This window comes from Bombus fervidus, chromosome 6 (genome assembly GCF_041682495.2).
Source record: "Bombus fervidus isolate BK054 chromosome 6, iyBomFerv1, whole genome shotgun sequence".
NCBI lineage: Eukaryota > Metazoa > Arthropoda > Insecta > Hymenoptera > Apidae > Bombus > Bombus fervidus.
In genome coordinates this window covers 16251408-16273422 of record NC_091522.1, presented here as the reverse complement: position 1 = coordinate 16273422, position 22015 = coordinate 16251408, and the positions used below count along the sequence as shown (strand labels likewise).

The 22015-nt window shown below is 40.1% G+C and overlaps 1 protein-coding gene across 2 annotated transcripts in view; it reads right to left on the bottom strand.

The window, feature by feature from the left end:
• Nucleotides 1-22015, bottom strand: part of Sm (heterogeneous nuclear ribonucleoprotein L) — a 154029-nt gene that overhangs the window by 48560 nt on the left and 83454 nt on the right. For both annotated transcript variants that reach the window (XM_072005177.1, XM_072005178.1), the window contains exon 6: nt 2578-2641. In XM_072005177.1, the coding sequence (XP_071861278.1) occupies nt 2578-2641 (64 nt within the window). The remainder of the gene's footprint in view (nt 1-2577; nt 2642-22015) is intronic.

Here is a 22015-nt window from a genome sequence, read left to right as displayed (position 1 = left end):
AACTTGCGCCAGGTTATAAGGAATTGATGATAATTGGATAGTAATTCCAATCTCTTCGAAGTAGAGCTTCGCTCGACCTATAAGAATATAGTCACCGAGAACTTTGTTAGATTCATCACGAAACTTGGGTCAATTCAAACAACGTTGTTCGAGGCAAGACATCGCGAGAGCAAAGTGCAGAACGTGCACACCGTTTAAAATTCCTTCAGTCAATCGCGATCTCGGTAATTGTAATTACCTTTCTACTTAAATTCGGCGTGTAAACTTCAGTAAGCACAATTAAGATCACCGAAAGGCCCAGAAAGAAAGATCTAGGACGACTAACAAATTCAAGATTCGCGCAATCTCAAAGAAAAAGCCGTCTAAAGTCTGAACGATGGAATTTTCTCTCTTAATTAGCCCCGAGTGGTAGCTCTGCCATTTTCTGCTCTAAATCTTCGTTCGTTCCGAATTACACGCGTGATAATCGACACGTTCGATAGTCTAAATGCAACGAAAAGAAACTATTTACAGCGGCTCGCGAAAGTACCTGAACGCTTACCATAGAAAACTTTTATGAATATGCATATTGCGTGTATTGTACCGTTATTTTATACCGAAACATTTCTACATTTCATTCGCATTCGTAACGAGATTCAATTATCGCGATTATTCGCATTATACGGAACATTTCGAAAATTAATTAACGTTGTAACGAGGCACGACTGTCTTATTATACTGATTATTATACCGATAAAATTTGAAAGCAGTCTGAGAGCGTATATAAAAGTTACAAGATATTTACTGCGAACATATATTTAGTAGAAAATTAGTATAACAGGTAAAGAGCAATCTTAACAAGTGTCTCACACGATAAATGTCAAAAGCGTGGATGATGGAGCTGTATAAATACTTGTGCAATTTTCGTGAAACGTATGCTTGTAGCAAATGCTTTCTAACTTCTATATACATTTCCAGACTCGTTTCAAATTCGGCCAATATAATCACAGTAGTCTAGTTTCATTAGCATTAATGAAATCTCAAAGTAGATCGCCTAACAAGCGTTCGAATATCTTCTCGAGCCACTGTATACGATGTTGCTGTACCTTGCGAACGTAACTAGCGTGAAAAGTTTCGCGCGATACTCGGTTCGGTATATCGAAATCGTTGGAAATTCGAAATAGGTCGAAGGAGAATTCTGAACGATAATTCTAGGTGGATATGGTCGAAAGAGGACGGACGATCGCATCGAAGCTGGTGGAAGGGGCAGCAATCTGCGACGGGAAACGACACGAAATAAATTGCCATCGAGTAATTGTGATTTAAAACGGAAAAATATCGAGAGCACGGTTCTCTAACGAGTACCTTTATCGTTTCGCTACAATGGATCGCACACACGTCGATACGACGCGATGCGCGTCCACGGCGCGTCTATCGACTCTTCTTTCTTTTTTCGACTGCAGTGCTTTCGGCGAACCGCGCGTATCTCCGTATTTCTGTCTCGATTTCCCCGTAAAAGGACGACACATCCGACGTGTCTGGTTGCGTGAATCGTTCGCCTCGTTTGCCCGATGTAACACGCGGGTATGAATCGATGCGACTAGCGATGGACGAGAATGATTCGTTCGTGTCGACGGGACTGGAATCGTTCCTCGTTTCGCTCAACCTCTGCGAACGAGCTGAGAAATGGAAATCATCCGCCGGTGAAACTCGCATGACGTTGAAATTTACTGGCAAATTTATATGGAAACGTAAATCGAATCGCGTAATACGGTTTTAATATTCGTGCGTACGGGCTATATCAGCGGATTAGCCGTTCACAGGCCAAAGCGGTTAATTCCGCTTTTTGAAATTTTAGTGTCAAAGCGCTCGACTGCCGCCTGTCTCGTGTAATTTCATTAATTTTTTCTGCTTTTTGTTTTGCGATAATTTGGCAAATAAGCGACTCGTATTACGATTTTTATACTGAAAAGTGCAAACGTTCGTTACAAAATAACAGCGGACCGTGAATTCGCAGCACGTATCAAGAGGCGATTCAATTTTGACCGATTCGATCATTCGATTTTCTTTGATTTAATAAATAGCATCAGAAAGTGGAGCTGTCTATCGCAGCAGCCGTTTCAATTATTTTCTTCGGATTTTCCAACGATTCTTTACGGGGTTCGATCAACGTTTCCGCGTGTCGAGTAGCGCGCGCACGTGAACTTAACGAGGGACGCGGAAACCTTCTAAGCTCGCATCCGGACTACGTTTTATCCAATTACCGTTTTCTTCTGTGTTCGCGGGTGCGCACGAGCACCGAGAAAGCGCGAGAAAGGAAAAACAGGTCGGCGAAAATGTTACCGAATTAGAAGGAATTCTCAGTTACCGCGAGTCTAATGGAAATAGAGGCGAAGAAAAGGAACGATTCCGGTCCATGGAGAAATTTGTGTGCGCGCGTACACGCAGCCCCTGCTACGTGACATTAATGATTAAAATGCTTGAGAACGGTGGAGCGAGAACGCGTGTTCTCTACGAGCGAACATAAGGGAAAAAATAGATAAATAAACGAGAAAACGGAGAGATAAAAAAGACTAAGAAATTGTGGAAGAAACTCACCCAGCGTCGGCGTTGTGTAGTCCCAGCTTTCCGCGTCGTTTTTGTATACGTTCAATTTGGTGGGCTGCAAACAAAGAATTTATATCGAGATTAGTTGCAAGCAATAGTTAACGATTATTTTAAAGAAACATTTGCAAGAAACTTAAAAATTATTATCGCTTAACGATGTATTGGCTAGATCATCTACAATATTTATTTTAATCTTCGATCATTGATATCCAGTTTTTTTAGACGCTAACGCGGAATCTATTAAGACTCTGTCGTTAAAACACATTCATACGACGTATTTATCACGTATGTTCGCCACATTAATTGCTGCGTGGAAAAGAAAGAGATACGCGGTACGTACAACATATTTTTATTAATCATTCTGAACGATTACGTAAAAAAGATATGAGAAGAAAAGGAGACACGTCGTATATCATGTTAGAGTCTGTAACATTTCGCGCCAATAATTAATTAATTAAGTTAAACGTTACACGAGATGTAGATATATTTCGATTCCTCGTGTTCTCGATTTTTCATACGCATCTTTCTCGCAACGCGTAAAATCGCCAGAGTTCCTTTCCAGAAAGATATAAAATCTCATCGGTAAAACTTCCAGCTATAGTTACCGACGCAATAAATTCAATCTTGTATCGAGTTCTCCGATATGCACATTCACCTAGATACGAAACGTAACATCTCCGATAGCACACGATCGATCGATACGACATCGCTGTATCGCAAGATCATTCTATCGACATTAGTGTCCACACGTAGATTCGATCCGAAGTTAAGTCCTAATAATTTCAAGCTGGACACCCGTTGAAATTTAACACATTCCGTGCAGTAGCATTGGACGATCGTGCGCGGAATTATTAATATGGGAATTTAACGCAGGCAGGCTGCCCTCGCCTGTACCATAAATCCTCGATTAGCTATGCATGTACCGTTGCAAAATGAATTATACAAACACACGGACAACCAGTTGGCTGCGAAGAGCTGGAAAGAGGTGGGAAGGAGAACGAATTGTTGGGATTATACGCAGATCGGTAGAAATCTGCGTATCGTAACGATGAACGCGTTAACATCATAGCCGATGTTAAATTGTTTGTATCGTCTGAATGAAACGTATCCACGAAACGATATCTGTAACTCGTAATCGATCGCGACTATTCTTATTAAATTTCAATAATCTGGCGTTATTGCATGTCGCTTTTATGCCACGAATTCCTTTGACGCGACCAACGCAACTTCCGTTCGTTCCCGGTTTCGAAAAGTTCTCCCTCCCTCTTTTGTTCAATTTCGCGTCGATCTCCGCTGAGAGAGGAAAAAGCCACCCTCTCGTTCCTTTGTTCGTCGGGGAAAAAATTTAATTCATCGCTACCGCGAACCTCCTCCATTCAATGCTCTCCGTGTTTCACGCGGGATGTAACCTGCCTTCTTTTCTTCCTTTCTTCCATTTTCATCGCTGGATCGAGCCAAGAAGCGTCTCGAATTTTCTGTGTACGCGCAGGTAATTCGCAGATCTTAAGAGTAAACGATGCAGTGGTTATCTTTATCAGTAACTCGTGTCAAGGAATATGGCTTACTTTTTATATATTTCGGAATGCGTCGAAATAAATTGCAAGGAGAAAATACTTTAAAAGTACCAATGCTTTCCATCGATGGTATTTCTATTCTACAACACATTTTTTGTATATTAATCGCGTACAAGCGTCAGTCATTTTGTATTTCTAGAGTTTCCGTGTGCTTGCAGATTAAAACGAAAACGGGTTTTATACGAAGCAATCGATCGATCGGTAGAAACTGAGGTAGAAAAGAGCAATCGATGGAACAGCCTCTCCCCGGTATGGCAATACGTCAACTGCTATCGGAAGCTTAGCTTTTTCCACAAGAAATCTCTCTCTTAGAACCTATTCTCTCTTTGTCGTTAATAGAAAACCTGACTTCATCGCTTAACTCAATGAAGATCCACGAGCTACGGACTTTAAAAAGAAAACGGACACTTGTCGTTTAAGCATTAATTGACAAGTTTAAACGATGAATGACATACAACGAAGAGAGATATAAATTAAAATAATTTTAGTCTTCTCGTAAACGTTGATCTTAAACTAATATTCCTCGTTTATATCGAGATACTCGTTTCTACTTGCTGAAATTAACGCCAATTGCCATCCCAACTGCTCGGTTATAACAGCGAATTTGAGGGCCAATTAATATGAATTCTACGCGGAATATATAGTGAAAAAGGAGTCGCAAGTGCTGGAATAATTTCTCTTTATTTAGCTTTTAAGGCTATCGCAAAATAGAGCTGCGAGCGTAAGCGTCAAATAAACTACGGTTTAATAAAGTTAGCTAATGCAGTTACTAATTCGGTACAGTGCATAAAATCTGGTTCGATACAGCCTTTACCATTTATTCTGCCTCTGTAAATCCGTAAAAAGGTACTAAGACACCAGCGTTCAAGTGACTAAGATAATGATACAGGCGATAAAATTGCCAGACGCGCATTTCCTTTTTCTGTTGCAGCTTTTTATCTTATGGTACGTACTGTTTATCCCGCTGTACTATATTTGCACACGAATTAAAGAAAGCTCGTTAAATCAACACAGAGCGTTAACGTATAATTCGTTGATTCGTTATTTTCCTATAAATTTTGCAACGCTTTTTGCGTACTCTGATCCATTACCTTGCACAAGTACAACGCGATTAATGGTTTCTATCAGGTTGTCGGAAAAGTGTCTTTCTTTTATAGACACGTCTTTTACAACAACGCATCTTTATGCAAACACGAAACCTAATCTGTCGAACGTTGTGATCTTTATTTTGATAGAACAAAATGGATCGTACGTAATTCGATAAAATAACATAAAACGGAAAATGTTGTGCATCGATTATTTCCTTATAAAACGAAGGAAACTTTTGGACGATCTGATATAACAATCAACGTCAATTATCGCGTTTTACGCGAGACAAGCGTCCTAATGCTTCTCGATTGTCGGCTTTTTATCGCCGATATTATAAAATTATAATATTACAGAACAATTGCAGTGTCACGGATCGAATTTCTGTTTAGCACGTGTTACGCCAGATGCGATGGTCCTTGCGAGATTCCTCCTGGTCTGGGCGCCAACACCTACCCATTGTTACACTGACCCGCAACAGGCCTAAGGAGATACCATAAACCGAATCTGTTCAGTTTCATTTCTCTTCGCATAAACATTTTCGGTTTACGGATGGTCCTTATGTTTGTTGCACGCTCTTACCTATTACGGAGAAAGCAGGTGTCTGGCGAGATAACAGACTTTTCCCATGAACAAGGATGCCCACGAGCCATATCTGGTTTTCTTTGTCTTTACAACTTCATTTATTAACCAATGGGCATCGCGGATCATTACCCTCATTTTTCTACCGAAAAGCGTGGACGACAAATCCGCGTTCTGAGTTCAAAAGGGCACACCCACACCGAGCTTTCCTCCTTGACGGTACGAGACAGGTCCGAACAATCCTTCTTGTGATCTTTTGTAATAAAAAACCTAACTGTGACAAATAAACTCAATTTTCTACTGAATCTTTCGTAATCACTTAAAAATTACGCGACAACAGCAACGACCTTGCGATCGCATAAACGCGGAAGCGTGTCGCGATCGTGATCGAGCATTCGGTGCGCGGTTCGCCGCCGATCTATGCGTTAAATTTATCAGATTACGTCTGGACGGTCGTGAAGCGTGCCGTAAATTTCAAAGTCTTGCTCCGCGCGTTTTCGACGATCGTAAAAACGTCGAGCGGTGCTCGCTGCTTAACAAATGCCCCGGCGTTCCCCTTATTTCTCATAAGAATAATTCCACCGGCGACTGGAAGAAAGTAAAACGACGGCAGAGAGAAAGGAGAGGACGTAGTGACCGGCAACGTGGTTCGCGTTTATCAACGTGTGCGCTGCTCAACGTGAGAGAAGCAGGCGCCAGTTGAGAAGAATGTGAAACGAAAGAAGAGGAAAAGGAAATGGATGAGAGAAAAAGGAACGCGTTTGCTGGTAATAAACCGTTTTCTCTATGATTCGTGGCTGTTGCGGTGGCGAACAACACAAAGCCTATTACAACGAAACAAATCTCGCGAGAGGGAAGCGTTTCGCTGCACGTTCGATGGCTCGGCCAATAAAATCTTCTAAAACGCAAGATTAATCGTAAGCAATATATCTGAGACGAAAGAGAACCGACTCGAGCAAGGAGATTTATCAAGAAACGAAGGCGAAAGATCCATCGTTAATCGAAGCGACGCGATGAAAGTAAATGAGAGAGAAGGAAATTATTACTAATTTTGTAAAAAGCAATCGATGGATACGATGGATTTGACATGACAGTTCCAGAATTAATTAACCCTGTTAAATACTACGTCTATACGCGATTCTATTAGGTTGTCCGGAAAGTGTCTTTTCTTTCGCAAACGTGTTTTTTACAACAGTGCACTTTCATACAAACCAAGTCTGTGAAAAGTGTTCATCTCGACAGAACAAAATGGTTCGACAAAATAACATAAAACAAAAAAACGTTGTCTGTCTATTTCTTCACAAAGCGAAAGAAACTTTTCGGATAACCTAGTACTTTCATTTTTATTTGGATGTATTTTGCGATCAATTCTCATTGAGAATTATAAGTAAATTTTCCTGGCGTGGTACTATGTCGTGTTTAATAAGTGTTTATCGTGTGTTTGATTCTAATAATCTAATACCGACACCGAATATTCTGCTGATATTGAATACCGTAACCCTGAGACCGAATGGAAGCGAAATACGGATGATCGAAGAGCATAATTCTAAGCAACAACCTTTGAATAAACATAGATCCGTAACAACCGACTGCGAGTAGCCTTGACCTTTTCAAATAGAAGGAAGTTATAGGATCTTTGAAAAGCAGCAGAAACACAAATAAATGGCGAACGCGGTTATATATGGCCGGCTATAGTATTTCTGGGTTAAAGTTAAAACTGATCGTATTTTAGCAGTAGAGTAGCTAGTTTATTCGAATCGTTTTGCGGTGTCTTGGAAAAGGGAGACGATTCGCCTTATCCGAAAGGCAAATAGATCGCATCGTCCCTGGAACAATGTCCTCCCTCTTACCTTACTTTCCATGAATCCACCGACGACTACTTTGTGAAAGGACGTTCGTTCCTGCGGGCAAATGGATCGTTGAAAGGCTTCCCGGGGTGGAACTTTTTTGATAAAATAAGCGTCGCCGGAGTCTACCCACGATACGTAAATTTAGAAAGGGAGACAGAGTTATGAACTCGATTAAATATGTTCGAAAGAGTGACGACGGTGGTAGCTCGTAACAAAGGGGCGATTATAGCGTCCGATACGAACCACTAAGAAATCAAATTGATCGACACCATCGAGGTTGTATAATCGTTCGGTTTTGGACGAATTAAACGATCGACATACGGAAATACTTTGACGTTAGAAGCGGGAAATTTTCAGGAAACGCAGTTGATCGATTTGGTCTCCCATTGGCTCGCGTCTCGAGAGATTATTCGTTATTAAGATTCGACGAAGGTGAATGTAAATTTTTAATCGAGAAAAGCAACGGAACCAGACACTGAGATTTACGAGTCGAAAATACCGCGAAACTTGGGAATTTCGCGCAGCAATAGCTTTCAATTCGTGCACACATATAGACGTAGAACGTAAAACAAAATCTATGAGAACTCCCTAGCGGTAACGCGATAATATGCATCGATTTGACTCGAAATATTTATTTTGATAGGTGGTGATTCTGTCGGATAGCAACAATGCTCGATGGTAAAAATTCTAGCGGAAAAAGAACGAAATTCCGCCAGAATTTATATCTCCCGTAGCCTGTCAGTGCGCAAACAAAAATTTCAAAATAATATCATCTATCGTCCAAACGAAGATATACATGTACGTGCAACCATTTCATTCAAAACGGGATACATGCGTGTATTTCGTAACTAACGTAAGATAAATTTAAATGAAACAAATAAATAAATACGACGAAGAAATCCGATAGAATGAATTTTTCGGTCGTTTGACTCGAATCCGCCGAATATCTTTTTCCGATGATTCTACTTTCAACGACGATTTAAGAAGATACAGAAGCGCGCGATATGGTGCGTCGCCTTCTTCGCTAATCGTTGCCATCTTCGATTTGACGATGACTATAATTGGCCTTTGACCCCGCCGCTGTCAGCTGGCGGAGAGTTGATACGTCCTGGCGGGACTATGCATTTTCACGGCGACGTTTCGCGTGATTTATCGCGGTGCCGGCTGGCGGGAAGGCGAAAAAAATACGCTTTGCCTCTTTTGTCGAGACATTTTTTTACTGAATAAAAATTTCGGGCTGTTGCCACGTACTGGGAATAGAGAAGAAGAAAAAAAAATGGGGGAAACCGGAAAGAAAAATGATAAAAGTCGGGGAAGGGAGGAAATAGTCGGGGGAACAGAGAAAATATCGGGTGAAAATAGTTGGCGCGACGCAATGTTACGCCGCCGAAACTTTTGCAAAAGATTTCCGACTGCGATGCAGCCGCGAAGCTTCTATTTTTGTTGAAACTTTCATGCCTGGTTTCCCGAATACGGTGATTTGCGAAGGTTGAAACCAACAGACCGTACTTTCGTATGAATTAAACCATTTTTTCCTTTTACTTTGCACCAGTGCTAGTTCAAGGAACTCGAATTAGCCATTTTTCGATCCGATAAAGCCATCTGTTCGATCCTATTATTTCCTGCGTCTACGTAAAGGCTCGTTTGTCAGTCCTGAAACTTTAGAAACTTTCCGGATACGTGATACAATTATGCAAGGTACTCGAGGAAGATTATGTGTTTTCAAACGAGATTCATAGTTCTGTGTTAAAATATATTGACAAGTGTTTACGACGATAAACAACATTTGTATATTGTAATTCATACAGCGAATTCGGTGTTAGTATGTAGAAACATTTCAGCAAAGAATCTTACATACAGATTATAAGACGAACGATTTCCCCTTCAGATTTGCCCAATTTTTTCACTAGGGAGAAGCAATAAGATGTTCGATCGATGACTGTCTACGTGTTATACTTAAGGCTGGAGCAATCATCCTAACGAGATTCGATCTCAGCAAGAGTCCCTGTAATCTAGCAAATTAACCACTTAATCTCGCTTCTAGTCTAATTGTTACAAAGTCCTGTACGCTCGTAACAATCACGAAGAGAAGAGAAAACGAAATCCATCATTTTGACGGATTTGGTGCTGCAACTACGAGAGAAGAAGATAATTCCCATCGAGCCACAGAATTTTTCTTTTCATTCCGTTAAAACCATTTTCAACCGCTCCCAACCCACGCCTGTACGTTAAACAACCGCTCTCCTACATCCGCATAATTCAGCGACTCGCAAATTCGCGTAATGCCGCAAGAAAATTGCAGCCTTCGTTTCGCAACTCGTTTCGCCGTATAAGAGACAGAACAGAGTTGCAAAGTGAATCGCGAATGCGTTTATAAATATCTAAAACGAAACGCGGTAGTAAACCAACGTTGTGCGATAAAATGATACATAGACAGAGAGAGAGAAAAAGAGAGAGAGAGAGAGAGAGAGAAGAGAGGGAGGTGACGCTAGGGGCGAAGAGATCGTATGAGCAGCTGGCTCAGAGGGTAGCATTACGATTGCGGCATCCCCAGGAAAATTACTAAAGCGACGAGATAAGACTAGCAGGTCGCGCCGTACGCTATGGAATTATTCAAGCGCTCTAAAACGCTAATATCGCGTTGCAACGGGGATCCGTATGCCGAAACGAAGCGTCCGATTTGCTCTCTTCGTTCGCAGCTACGACGACGAGCTCCTTATTGGATTTTCTAACGAAAGATTGAATTAAGGATGCCGGATTTCGAGTGCATTAAAGCGGACAGCGAGGAGAACGTATCCAGAAGCGTGGCGATGGTAAACGAGCAGAGACGTAAAAGAATGGAGGAAGGCGAGGATAATGGTCGAGAAGGTGTAAAAAAGCAAAAATGAAGAAACGTAGAGTGCGTCGTGTCGCTAAACGGGCAAGAGGAATACGGCAGCGTAAACAGGATTTTCCTTGCTGGCTTCTTCCGTACGAGAAGAAACAAGAAAGGTAGGGAAGACATTAGCAAAGAAAGAGTTTTGTTTGCTTCCTTTCGACGTCGTTTCACAGCGTGTTTTTTAATGAAAGGTTGCAGCTTTAGAGAGGAAGAAAGAGCGAGAAGGCCGGAGAAGGAAGATAAGAACGATGACACGGGGAAAATACAGCGGCATAGCGCGAATCCCGTTAATGCCGCTTCTAGGCTAAACTCACGTTCCTTCGATTTCAGAGAACTTTTCCCGGTCGTCGAAAGCGTTATCAAGGAAGCTACGAGAAGCGCGAGAAGATGCTGTTCGCTGAATTATCGCGACAGTAGAAATGAAACGTCTCCGGTAGCTTTCGAAATTAAGGTCGTTACAATGTCGTACAATTTTCATAAAAAAAACCTTCCTTCTGAAGATTCCTTTGGTAAAAGTTACTAAAAAATACTCGAATCGTGGAAAATTCTTAAAGCATCTACGATGATGATTTCGCAATAGCATCGCAATTATACTTTTTAAGAAATATCTGCGTACGATATTGCGTGTACAGAAAGGAATCTTCAGACATCTAAAAAAGAAACATTACGAAATGATAAAGAACCCTTTTTAAGAAGAAAGAAAAATGCAAGATCCTCCAAAGAATTCTTGCTATTTAAAGAACAAATAATTATTCCAGATCAATCAATATTCCTTGAATAAATTACCTCGATTAAACGAATTAAATACTCAAGAATCAACGATACAATTGGAAACAATACCACGTATCTTTATATTCGTCGATAAAAAAAGAAATTCCCGTTTGGTAGTTTAAGCCCTTTATACATAGTGTCGTATATCAAACTCGAAACATCCAAAAACCTAGATCCCCTGGGAAGAACGCGGACTTCCGCGGGAGGATTCAGCGAAGCTTGTGAAAGCATCGATAAACGTTCGCAGTAACACAGACGAAAACTCGTGGCCGATGAAAAAATGTAAAAGCGGCGCAAGAGTTCCGTGCCGTGCGCAACCAGAGGTCTGAACGGTCTTATCAGGCGTTTTCGAACGCGACACTGAATTATGGATTTATAATCTGGCGCGTCGGCTAAAAATAGTGGACGTTTCTCGTTTAATTCCCGCCAGTTCGCCCGTGTTCGACCATCCACCCTTTCCCTGCCGATTTAAATCGCGTTTCCGCTCGGAGTTCTTCCAACGCACTGGCAAAACGGCACGGCTGACACGCCAGGATAGAAGGAAAATTTATGAACAAAAGGAACTGGACGATTAATTTTGCCCGTCCTTCTATTTGCATCGCGAGATATCACGGTTGACGGATAAATAAAAATGGAAGTTGGCTGCTTTTAAATAAATATCGTGGCACGATGAAACGTAAACTGCGGATTTTTATGCATTCGGCGGAAAATTAAAGATGCAAAGGTAATCTAACAGTTAACGAATATGAAAAGATTTTGATAACGTGGAAATATATCGACGGCTAGATGTACTGGATTCTGTAATTTATGTAATTTATCGTTGTTTTGTTCGCTAGTCTGCATATTTCAAATAGCCAGATTTTACTCGTTATAATATTTGGCGGATGGAAGGTATTTCTATTCAGATTCCATAATCTTGATTGGGTTCATAAAAATACGAAATTACATAAATATCTATAGTCTGTGCTTTTTATTTCTGTACAGATTTATTTCTTTACAGTGTTATTTATCTTTGGGCAATATTGACAATGACGTTTCGATCGGTAATATTTTATCAGCTAGCCAGCAAAAATACGAATTTTATATAAAAATCACGATGCATCGACACGAAACCAGACAGGCTTCGCGGTTGTTTGGACGCGATAACGAATTATCTGCGCATATCGGTTCGATCAAAATACACTTGCAAAGCGAGGACGAAATCGAGTATACATATCGGAGTAATCCTTGTTATCGGGTTCGTTATATCACGGAATATTCATCGGTATAGCGGTCGATACACGCATGTCACGTATTTGTTTGTGATAAAACGGCCAAGATACACGTTTCGTGCAAGAAGTTGGACGTATTCCGTAATTTCTGCTTTCATCGGCGATAAAACGACGCTTGGAAATCGACACGAACGAATCGAAATTCGAGTGCTGTTAATTACTTCTTCGTTTCAGTCATTTTTATTCTTATATTTTATTCCAACAGCTTTTAAGTAACACTGAGATTACTCGAAGCACGGTGTTTCATTCTTTTTCCCTCGTTCAAATTAATAGGACTATCGTTTGATCTTGTACGCTGTACTCGATTTAGAAAATCGAGCAACGATTTTACGAATATGGAAATTCGAATTTCTTGTTAAAACGATTGCAGAAACTGAAACTTATCGGCACGATTTTAATTTTTTCTTTTTCCTCAACTTGTTCAATTTGTTCGATTGGATGGAATCGAGGCCGTGGATCGTCTGCATCGCGTCGCAATTAACGGAAACTAACGCAATTAAGAACCGACTGAATTGATATGACGATCGAGTGTCGTTTTGTTCGTGCTCGGTTTCATTAATTTTAATTAAACGTCGAACATATTAATTAGATCTCGCGTCGCGTGATATCTCTAACTCGCGACAACTGCCGCGGATCGATAACGAGAACACCGCGAAACGATCGGACGGTTTCATTACGATGGACATTAGAGCTCGTTCAAGTGTGATGCGTTGTATGTTCATAATGGAATTTCAGATCAGATCATGCGTGCTATGTTAGAAAATAAAACAGCTGAAATTATTAGCTTCGTGCGTTTAAGCAATAAAATCGTGAAATAAACTAAAATCGTAAAATCTATAAATTGTTATAAGGTATTTTCGTAGGATAAATTTGATTTTGATAAACGATAGAAACGCATAATAAAATTTCGCTGATAATTTCACAGAGATAAGAATTTCTTTGTATTCGCTTTTAATTCGGCCTATCGATCACGTTATAACCTCGTTCAACGCAAAATCGATGACATTGAGAGAAACTTAAAAGTTTCATTACTTGTTAGGCTCGTGGTATATTTCCTCCGAGGTGTACACATGGCAAACTTCGTCGATCATTTCGTATCGAGGCTGCTTATGCAGAGAGTTCGCTAGTTCACTGAGATTTTGTCTGAATGTTCGAGCAGTTTGGATCTTGAAACAGCTTAATCTTGTACGAGTATCGTGTGCATGCTTATCGCAAAATGCATGATACTATACAGAGAACTGACGAATTTTACTCGAGTACGTCGATACGTTTCCATGAATTGCGAAAATATAATCAATTTTTTATAACGATAAACGCCGAGCGGTATTTTACAAAAGGTAACATCGATAAAAGTTCGTGTTGTAAATTTCCATCAAACGATGAAACGCTCGAACAAATGCCGTTCTCGGACGGATAACCAGAGAGAAAAAGAAATTTGATGAAAAAGACATCGTCACTTTCATAAATTATATTTTTTTCCACAGCAGTAGAATCATGTTGCACATTCTCGTCAGTTAAATTTTGTAGTGTTGTTGCGTATCAGTTCGATGTTCTCGGGTCTTCCAGCCACCTGGTATCGGTTTTTACGTTAACTAATGGTATTTTCGTACCTCAGCTTTCCAAATCCGTTTTCGTTCTTCTTTTCCTTTTTAATTCAATTAGCAGCCATTGTTCATTGACCGTTTTTTCCATTTCGATCTCACGACCCGAGGTATCTGCGGGGCAGTCCATAGGTTGTGGCTGATTATTCGTTGTTCGGTATCTTGCACTTTACGTTCGCCCATTTAAACTATGTATATTAGCCGGCGTGTGCCGACTAGTTAGGCGATTATGCAAGAAAGATACATGAATTCGTCTAGCACGCGTCACCGTAGTCTATTTATACAGAATGTCAGAGGGATACGAGAAATACGTCCATCAGACGCGATAGTTAGCGGGAGATCGCCAAGTTGAACTGGAAAAAACACATAGCGGAAAAAAAAAACAAATCGAACCTATGGCGGTAACGAGAAGATCCATGTGTCGACTTGCAGAAAGAAAATCTAAATCGAACGCTAAGTCAAATATAAGGAAAATAAAATCTCAGAGGTCCGTTATACTAGGATTTATTCAAACCGCACTGTGGTACATAAGAAATGACGGTATCAGAGGAACGCCAGATATCTCCACGATCGAAGACGAGATTAAAAGACTTTGTAAAGTTCGTCGAAATAGAAACGATCAGACAAATGGTCTTACCGAAAACAATTACACAGATCTTCCCAGAAGACTCGAACGAAAATATCCTATTGACCTACTCGGTTTCAACCATTAATAAACCATACGCACTGTAAATAAGTCAAGAAAGATCCACCCCGATAATTAACGGTAACAGAATCGAAATTCCACGTGTTAGCACATTGAACATAAGACAAAACAAATGTAAATGTTTGTAGCAATAAATAGGAACATCCGGATAAAGGGTATAAAAATAAAAGAACTTTCATAAATTGCTTCTGTCGCTAACTCGCTATGTTCTAGATTTTGTATGCACGATTCGGTTGCACCCTATATATAAACGAGTTGGCGTGCTCAAACGTCGCCGTCCTTGCTTCTATCCTGTATCCGCAGCGCGATACCGTGGTCGTGTGGGAGATGACAGCCATTGCAACAACATTACACCTGTGCACCGTTTGATACTTTTGAGTGGTCAGGCTCCTTGCGTCGGAGAGCGATGATTCAGCCGTGAATCAACCGAATCGCCCGTGTGCCGGTGCGCGCGTGTTTCACGAAAATTAAATCGCCCACGCGTACGTACGCGCTCGTCCCTTGCTCTCTTACCAGCTTTTGCTGTCGTAATCTTAGGCAAATTTATTTCAAAGGCCGCGTTTCCATCGCGTCGCTCGCGATTCTCGGCCATGTCCGTTCGATGAATGAAATCGTCGATCCATTCGACGATTCGTATTAATCGTGGAACGCGAGGGGAGCCGAAATCTGTCTTCGCGAATCTCGTAAATTCTCGCCCCGTTTCGGAGAAACGAGCCTTGTTCAAATTTACTCGAAGACTAATTTCGCTACAGTACAAATATGCGGAGAATACACCTGCTCTCGGGATGAATATTAACGCGGCAATTACGCTTCACGCAACGTCTGTCTAATACACCTGTAAATGCACGTGCTTCTTACGTCGATGAATATGATTACTCTGAATACGTGTTCCGCCAATAAGATGTACGAAAAACGAAACGAGTATACGATGATTCGCGAAAGTGTTTGAAAGTGTGTTAAGTGTCTAATCTGTGAAATCTTTTTGTATATATATTATACGCGTTTTCACGTTTTATTGGCATTATAATTACACGCCACTGTCGTAATTATATCGACGTAAAATTTCAAACCAGTCGGGAAATATGTATACAAGTTACAAGATATTGGAACGTAATAAATATTACAACTAATAATCCCACGAAGTGTCTTGTAACTTCGACGTATATTGTTAAACTCGATTCAAATTTGGCCAACTTTTACGAGCAACTGTATAAATTTTTACGAGTACCTACGTTTATTACACGTATCTACCGCAAGCGTAGCCTAAAAATCTATACACTTGATCGTTGTAACGTGTTTTAACGTACACGTAGTCTCGTTGGATCTTCGACGATAAGCGCAACGTATGAAAAGAGACACGTTATATTTGACAACGATCAAGGGATTAAGAGATCGTGGCGAAGACGAAGCGATAGAAAGCAGTCTCGATCTCGGTTGCTAATTGCACTTACTGCTATCAAGCTTACGTATGTAACGCAGCGTTTCGTCGTTAAGGCCGTTAATCTTGATCCGTTGAATTACTTTCGGCGAAACAGGAATTCGTTAGACCTCCGTGAAAGCCGCGCACGGATCCTCGTACAACCATGATTTATAACGCGATTCAACGCGTTTCAAAGCAACTGGGCCCGCGTTCACACAGCTATGCGCGGTTAACCGTTCGAGCATTAGAGAACGATGCATTAATTTCTACGATTTCCGGCTATTTTGCGCCGACCACCGCCGAAAACCACACGGAGAAACCTATTACGTCGATATTACGTCAGTTGAACGTGTAACGTATTCCACCGAAATCACTTTGTCACGCGAACTAACGTTGGTTTTTCCGTCTGGAAGCTAACGATCGGACAACGATAGGCTTCTTCGACTCGCCCTTTGATCGATCGAGAACCAAACAGCGAAATAATGGATAGACGTCGTTAAAAAAAACGCGAACGAAAGCAATTTACTGTTTCCTCAAATTGTAATACAATAGAATAGAATAACAGACACGTTAGAAGAGCCTATCGTACAGTCGTAGAGTTTTTAATATATAATTTAGAAAAAAAAGTTTATTACGGTGTTATAAAGTTCAATTTCTCTAAACTTCGTAGAATCGTAGGATCTAGATGAAACAAAAAATAACAACAAAACAATGTCTTGAATTTTCTTGAAATTTCTTTTTGCAAATACGATATGAATTAAATAGAATTCGATAACGTAAACTGATTAAAAGAAAATTTAACGAGACGTTTCGTTAATATCGTATATCTTTGGCTTGATGCTTATTGAGTTGATAAGACTTTCTCTCTTTTTCTTTTTCTTTCCCCTTACGCGTGCACATTTGCTCGAACAAAGCTGATTTTCTCCGTTCACAGGATGATCGTCGCATATACACGTTGACTGTTGGCGATCGCGACGTGTGGCTGTTACAAGTTTTCAACTATGTCAACAGCTCTCTCGACTCGTGTCGGGCGAAGTACTTTTAATTAATGTTTTTAATTAGTGTCCCGTTTGCTATCAGAAGATAACAATCTAACAGACGTGTCTTTGACTTTCAAAAATAAACACGGGCATATGAAATTCTTTCACATTTCTCACCAAAAGACAATTTATATTCTACGTGGTTTTTCCTAATTGACAAGGAGAGTAATTTTTTCGTGTTGCTCGTCTTTTAAGATAGAAGCTGAATACGTTGTTACTGCGAACAAATTTACACGAAGCGCAGCTGAAAGAATTATCCCTGTATCAAGGCTGACGTTGACATAGTGCCAAATTCGTTGGACAAGAATGATACGAGATCGAGTGCCTCTATCAGTCACGAAACTAACACCTAAAAGAATTAATTTTCTCCCTGCCAAGCCTTTAAAAATCAACCCGCTCTTTACGTAACCGAATTGTTTCCTAACTATGTGAAAGAAAATTTCGAGAATTTGTTTTACGTTTTCTCACAGCCATCTTCTTCTCGTCTATCTGCGCCCTGACTTTTTACAAAGTCCGAAGAAAAATTAACTTATCTACTTAAACCGTTATAATAAATTTTCTTTCTTTTTTTTTTTTTTTTTTTTAATCATCAAAGTAGTTCTTTTGCTCTTGATCTATATAGCGAGTTTATTTTATTTAAGCTTTCCAACAGCGTCGAACTTACCTAACTTTCATCCTCGTTGGGTTTATCTATTACGTTCCGACTACTCGTAATCTTTACAAAAGGCGATCTAAGAGGACGTAGCCAAATAGAATTTTCACGTCTAGTTTGCATATCAAAATCATTCAGTGCATTCTAAAAGCATCGTAATACGAATTTATAGTTGGACTATATTTCTCGCGGGTGCATCGCCGGCGACGGGAATTCATGTCGCAAAGTGTTTCAACGTTATTTACGAGATATAAATGGATTTAAAGTTCCATCGGTCCAGCGGTCTCTGGAGTTGCCGTAAAAGTGCGAATAATAACGAAGCTGTTTACGTTTTAACCAATGCGGAACAGCCCCTGCTCCGTTAACAAGTTACGAAACCAAGTTTCCGATTGAAGTGTAATTTCAAATAAGGGTCTGAAACTCGTTTAACTACATTTGAAAAAAAAAAAAAAGAAAAAAAAACTGGCCTTAAGGTTGCGCTGCTTACTTTGATATAGAGTATCGTGGTTGTTTCTTTAACGATATCAACACGATCCTTCCGCGGGACGTCTAACAAATTTTATCTTCAATGATATTTCAAGCGAACGAAGGAGAGGCTAATTTGTACGACGTGTATTTATTTAACGATCGAATGAAAATATTTTAGTTGGAAAACATTTAATTGAAATTCAAGCCACTTAAAGCCTAAACTAGCCGATTCTATTTTCTTCGAGTTTCTTAAGCCTCGTATCAAAATTAGTGTTTAATTCTCTAGAAAACGATTAACCTCGATAGTCTTGGTATGAGTTTGCCCTCCCTGTGATTCTAATTATATTATCGCCTACAAACTACGGTACAACTAAACACATACAATCAAATTAAGAATATTTCCAAACAGTGTACATTAAATACGATAATACAGAGTATTATAGAGTCACGTTTCCTTTGAAACGTGTCCTGAATTAAAATGTACGTAAGTACTTTAGAACTTCATAGGAAAAATTTTCAATGTAAGACACTACGTGGCCAAGTATGATGAAATATTCATTCGCCAGCTATATCATTTTGTCAAAAGGCAAATGTGGCTATCGCTTAATATTACTTCTTGTTAATATATTCGTAAAAGAGACACGCTTTAACCAGTCTTGCTCGGTTAGCGGATTAAACTTTCATTAAAGTTTCCATCTGACATTTAGAAATTCATATAATTGACGTAATTACGGGATGACGGATGTAAAAAGAATGCAGGAAACGCGACATATATCGAACGAGATACTTGAAACGATCCACGTGAGCCAAAATTCGAGACTAAAACTAAATAACGCCCACGCGAACGAGGTCCGTTAGAATTTCGTCGGTGTTGTTCTTTTTGGTCCTTTTGCTGTTCGCAGTTCATAAACTGGGCGTGTAAACACGTGTCACTAAATGGAAGGACGAGAACAAAAAGGACAAGAGCAACAAATGAACGAGGTACACGTTGAATCGCGTGTCGTTAGAAGTTGTACGCAAAGTGAACCCACGTTTAACTGGTCGTGCATAATGTTTCGCGGTCGTAACGTCCCTAGGATTTCAATTTCGCGCATCCCACGGCACGATAAGTTAAAGAAGTTACGGCTTCTCTCGAACGAGTCTACGGAATTTAACAGAAATGTTGCAATCTGACCGTTCCAACAATGGTTTAACATTTCAATTATCCTGCAATTTCTTATTTTCCTCAAGTCCCTGCTCGCGCTTAAGAAATCAAATTACAGACACGAAGATAATTTAGCAGTGGAAGAACCCTGCTGAACCACGATATTACCGAATCGGTAAATGTTATTATCTTCGCTAACGACTGTAATTATGTACGAGTTTTTAACTTTTAAGTGACAACGATGTTCCTTTTCCCAGGTTTAGTTCGAAGCAATAGCAAATTCCTTTTCAGCGATTGCCTTCTTCGTTGATAGAATTATAAAAGAAAATACAAAATTTGATACAAAGTATCGATTTCTCGTCGTTTCGAATTTTTCAATTATGCGTGAACTTACTAGAGACTCTTAAGATATCAAATAGCAAACTTCGGATCTAAAATTGTAGGAATTAAAAAAACTCCAACGTATTTATTTAGAAATAAACTAGTTAAAAGTGGATACTCGAACGAATTAATATTTACGAGCCGTATTACCAACAAATGTATACATTAGTATGCTAAAACGTATGACGTATGAACGTATGATACAACGTATGATCTATAAAATGTAAAAGAAGCGTTGCTCCGAACGTTCCGTATTTTGGTTCGTCGAATTCCATTACACGCGACTATACACAAAGATTATGTGTAAATTTGTATCAAAAACGAAAAGAAGAGATGTGTTTTCACGGAAGTAGAGACAGAGACGATAAAAACGAGTCGGTAAACATTTTAATGAAGTACGGATTAATCGATTCGAGATGGATACACCGTGGGGCCAATTATAAACTCAATCTCTAACTGACGCTGCGAAAATTGGATTGCCAGGCTCGTCTGCAAAATTACGCTTCGCTTCTTATTCAAATTTTCCAATTTCGGAAGCCGCGAGATACTCTTTCGGTCGTATACACGCGCGTCCGCTTCGTACGATTTTCACAAACTGACACAGTCGGCAACTCGATACCTTATAAAATCAATTTTAATGCAATTCATCGCGTACTATACGCGCAAGAAATGCGAGACTCTCAAAATCCAAAGTAATCGCCGCTATTTTTGGAAAATTTCTCAATTCCATTACAAAAGCTAACATAATTAAATTATCGCTTAACAGGAAATATAAAATGATACAAATTCCTTTGTCGCTGATATCGGTGCAAGTAACGTATTTGCAAATGTCCACGCTACTGTTGACATCAAATACTACAAATGCGGAACTTCGATTGATCCTCGGAATGTCTGGAAACGAACGACGTTCGGAGAGACGTAGTTGCGAGAGCTGACAAGCGTCGCAGGAAGCGTAACCGCGTCGAAACGTATCGGAACAGAGACAAGACGGTTTGGAAGAGCGATCACCGAGTCGATTTAACGGAATTGAACCGACACGCCATGGAAATCGAGCAGAAACGTGTCGCGTGAAGGGATTACAGCCGAGTTTATTGCTCGTCCCAATTGGAACATCGTGGCTGGTGGGCTTCTCGGTAAAAACGTGACTCGTGACGCGCGTGAAATTTGTCACGGACTGCGAGGAGCACAAAAAAATGAAGGGGCGAAAAAAGGAATTGATCGAACAAGAGAGGCGAAACGGGGAAGTGGCGGAGAGTCGAGCTCGATCGCTGTCAACTCGACCGAGTTGACGACCAGCTCGAATTCGATTCGAATAGCAACTGGTGGCGGGACGAACAAGTTCCAACCGTGGCCGGGACACAAGTGGCGGATAGAAACGGCGGCAAATGGCTACGAAGTTCGCCGAACGGTGATTAACCCACATGCAGAGGGAACAATGGGGCTAACGAAGATTTGCAGAATCCTTCCTGACCTCATTCATAGAAACAGGACGATAATTGATTTACTGTCTACGCGGGTTACTCTTCCGCACTGCTTCCACCCCCGATTATGACTGATGATGTGAAAGACTCCTCAAAGAAAAAAAAAAAAAAAAAAAAATTAAAAAGAGGAAAAGAAGGAAGAAAGAAGAAGGGATTCGATGGGAACTGTAACTTCCGATCGTTTGGTTGATTCCTAGTTGTGGTCGGATTAATTAACTGCGCTTTAAAGACTTTTAAAGTTTTCTAATTTTCATGCTGGTCGGATTTCAATTTTTCTTTTTTTAGGAGTTACAGTTTAATTCTTCCTTTAATTTATCGTATAAGTGGTTAGTGACACCGTGTGCTTGGGTAGAGGAATTCGTATTGTTAACGGCAATCGTATTGAAAATGAAAAAGCATCGCAGAGAATATTCTGTGAAATTAAAAAGTAGTATGTGGTACGTTCTTTAATTTCTAGGAAATCAATTTATACGAAAAATTTATATTATCGTTATAGGGATAGAAACGAAAGAATATTGAAAAGA